This window comes from Lolium perenne, chromosome 6, assembly GCF_019359855.2.
Source record: "Lolium perenne isolate Kyuss_39 chromosome 6, Kyuss_2.0, whole genome shotgun sequence".
Lineage (NCBI taxonomy): Eukaryota > Viridiplantae > Streptophyta > Magnoliopsida > Poales > Poaceae > Lolium > Lolium perenne.
The window spans coordinates 104,289,680-104,292,476 of record NC_067249.2 but is presented as its reverse complement, the minus strand read 5'-3'; the positions used below and the strand labels follow the sequence as shown (position 1 = coordinate 104,292,476).

The window sequence follows — 2,797 nt, the reverse complement described above, 5'->3', positions numbered from 1 at the left end:
TCATCTCCCTCGGAAGGATGCCAAAATTGCCAACTCTGCCATCATTAGTGGTGAAGACATATGACATGAATGAATGTTTGTTCTCGGAGTCTGCCGGCCTACCTAAGACGACAAGAATCATACAATCAGGGGAAAATAGATTAGCTGCCCAATTAATAACCTGAAAAAACAATCTCTCGACACGAACGACCGACTGGCTATGTTGACATTCCCCTATCTTCTTCCGTTTCCCTCCTGCCACGACCAAGAATGATACGGCGATGCAGCCTATTCCCTCCACTCCCTTCGCCCCCTCCACGTCGCATCTCTTCTTTAAACTATCTTCTCCTCCACATCCGTCAAAACTGTTGGTGGCAGCCACGACCACCAGAGACATGCGTCCTTAACTCCACGACGCAAACTGCCATCTCTGCACGCTATCGAGTTGGACTGCGCTGCGTGCATCGAGCTCGGCTAGCCGGTATGGGGATTGCTCTGTTTGATTTCTCTGTCCACATTATGGTTAATTGGTTATGAAAATCTCCATCCTAGTACTTTGTTGATTAGAACACGATAAGTTGCGATAGCATGGCAGTTCAGATCATTCCGTCACATTGCAAAAGTTTTCTTTCTATCCAGCTGATTCCATTCTGATTATGCACGCGCCTCGTAGCGGTTAACCCCTGTTTCATTTGCAGGCAAGAACTCTAGGTGATCATATACACCAAGTAGAGAGAGAGAGCATCATCATGGAGTAACGGACAGTGCTGAGAGCGGCATGGAGAGCATCAGGTTCAGGAGCCTCGACGCCGGCGCGTACCCGACGACGCTGCCAAGCCCACGGATGCTCGTCGGTGCACAAACGGACGTCCATTCGCCCCACGAGCCGTCGGGCTTCAGGAAGAGCATGAATCCAATCTACGCGGACGGCACCAATCGTTCCACGTCGACGGCAGTCTCGGCCTCCCTCGACGTGACTGGTGATCCTGCCATTCCTGCGACGGCGACCGATCTCGACGACTCCAGAGGCAGCCACGACGAGGTGGAGGGCGTGAACGGCGCGGTGCTGGTGCGGCGGCACACGGGCGGCGACGGGCGCTGGGAGGCCATCAGAGCGGCGGACGCGCGCGAGTCCCCGCTCAGCCTCGGCCACTTCAGGCTCCTCAAGCGCCTGGGCTACGGCGACATCGGCAGCGTGTACCTGGTGGAGCTCCGGGGCGCCGGCGCGGGAGGCGGCGCGCTGTTCGCCATGAAGGTGATGGACAAGGGGTCCCTGGTGAGCAGGAACAAGCTGTCCCGGGCGCAGACGGAGCGAGAGATTCTCGGCCTGCTCGACCACCCCTTCCTCCCCACGCTCTACTCCCACTTCGAGACGGATAAGTTCTTCTGCCTACTCATGGAGTTCTGCAGCGGCGGCAACCTGCACTCGCTCAGGCAGAAGCAGCCAAACAAGCACTTCACCGAGCACGCCGCCAGGTGAGTGTGACAGTGGAACGGAGCGAGTCGATATGTGTTCATAACCTGAATGTGTATCAGATTGTTACTCAGAAAAAAACTGAATATGCCTGTGCAGGTTTTACGCATCTGAAGTGCTGCTTGCCCTTGAGTACCTGCACATGCTGGGCGTGGTGTACCGGGACCTGAAGCCGGAGAACGTGCTGGTCAGGGAGGAAGGCCACATCATGCTCTCCGACTTTGACCTCTCCCTCCGCTGCTCCGTCAGCCCGGCGCTGGTGCGCTCCCCGTCGGGCCGTGTCGGCGGCGCTGGCGGCCTCGTCCATGGCTGCAAGCTCCCTCGCATCCTGTCATCGTCCAAGACGAAGGCCAAGAAGAAGGCGGCCAAAGAGAAAGACAAAGACAACCAGCAGCAGGAGCTGGTTACCGGGGACGGCAGGAAGAAGCAGGCGTGGACGTCGCTGGAGTTCACGGCGGAGCCGACGGCGGCGCGGTCCATGTCCTTCGTCGGCACGCACGAGTACCTGGCGCCGGAGATCATCCGGGGCGAGGGACACGGCAGCGCCGTCGACTGGTGGACGTTCGGCGTGTTCCTGTACGAGCTGCTGCACGGCACCACGCCCTTCAAGGGATCGGGAAACCGGGCGACGCTGTTCAACGTCGTCGGCCAGCCGCTGCGGTTCCCGGACGCGCCGGGCGTCAGCGCCGCCGCGAGGGACCTCATCAGGGGCCTGCTGGCCAAGGAGCCGCAGAAGCGTCTCGCGTACCGGCGCGGAGCCGCGGAGGTCAAGCAGCACCCGTTCTTCGAGGGCGTCAACTGGGCGCTGGTCAGGAGCGCCGCGCCACCCTACGTGCCCGACGTCGCCGTGGAAGCCCCCGCCGTGCGAGTCCCAGACAAGGATGGAGGCGCGTCGTCACAAGGCGGCACGCCGAGGAGCGCCGCCGCCGCGGCCGGTGGGAAGGCCAGCTCGCCTCATGCTGATCCGTCGACGTACGTTGATTTCGAGTACTTTTAGGAAGCAGTCTTCTGCCTAGATCGCTTCATCCACAGGCCACAGTCACATTCCCACTACACCACACACCCAAAATAGATTCATTTATATTTATGCTATTCTGTTTTGATATTTGACCGCGAACTTCCACAACATGCTCATTGCTCTTGCTCCTCCCGGGTCAAAAAAAAAAAAAGCTCATTGCTCGGTGATATAGATGCAGACGAATAGCTGGTGAAGTATGTAAACAAGTACCCACTTCGGCCCAAATTAATTGGCGCAGCGAGTACAGATTTTATATCCGGTGCGTGTGTTGAGGCAAATGATTTCTTTCATGTTTTTTTAGCGACGGTACTAAAAAAATCAAAAGT

The 2,797-nt window shown here is 57.7% G+C and overlaps 1 protein-coding gene across 2 annotated transcripts; it reads left to right on the top strand.

Moving 5' to 3' along the window:
* The first annotated feature begins 364 nt into the window (after positions 1–364).
* On the top strand, positions 365–2,558 carry LOC127307471 (serine/threonine-protein kinase AGC1-5). Of its 2 annotated transcripts, XM_051338198.2 has the most exons (3): positions 365–460; positions 678–1,455; positions 1,553–2,558. In XM_051338198.2, the coding sequence occupies exons 2-3, from the start codon at positions 758–760 to the stop codon at positions 2,448–2,450; spliced, it is 1,596 nt and encodes a 531-aa protein (XP_051194158.1). In that variant the 5' UTR covers positions 365–460; positions 678–757; the 3' UTR covers positions 2,451–2,558. The 2 variants fall into 2 exon arrangements, with proteins under 2 accessions (XP_051194158.1, XP_051194159.1); XM_051338199.2 differs by lacking the exon at positions 365–460 and having other exon boundaries at positions 648–1,455.
* The last annotated feature ends 239 nt before the right edge of the window (positions 2,559–2,797 follow it).

What these genes read in the sequence shown, in the direction of transcription:
- LOC127307471 (XM_051338198.2), top strand. Translation starts at nt 758, where the DNA reads ATGGAGAGCATCAGGTTCAGGAGCCTCGACGCCGGCGCGTACCCGACG. An exon ending in TTCACCGAGCACGCCGCCAG is followed by an intron (nt 1,456 to 1,552) that starts GTGAGTGTGACA and finishes ATGCCTGTGCAG; the next exon opens with GTTTTACGCATCTGAAGTGC.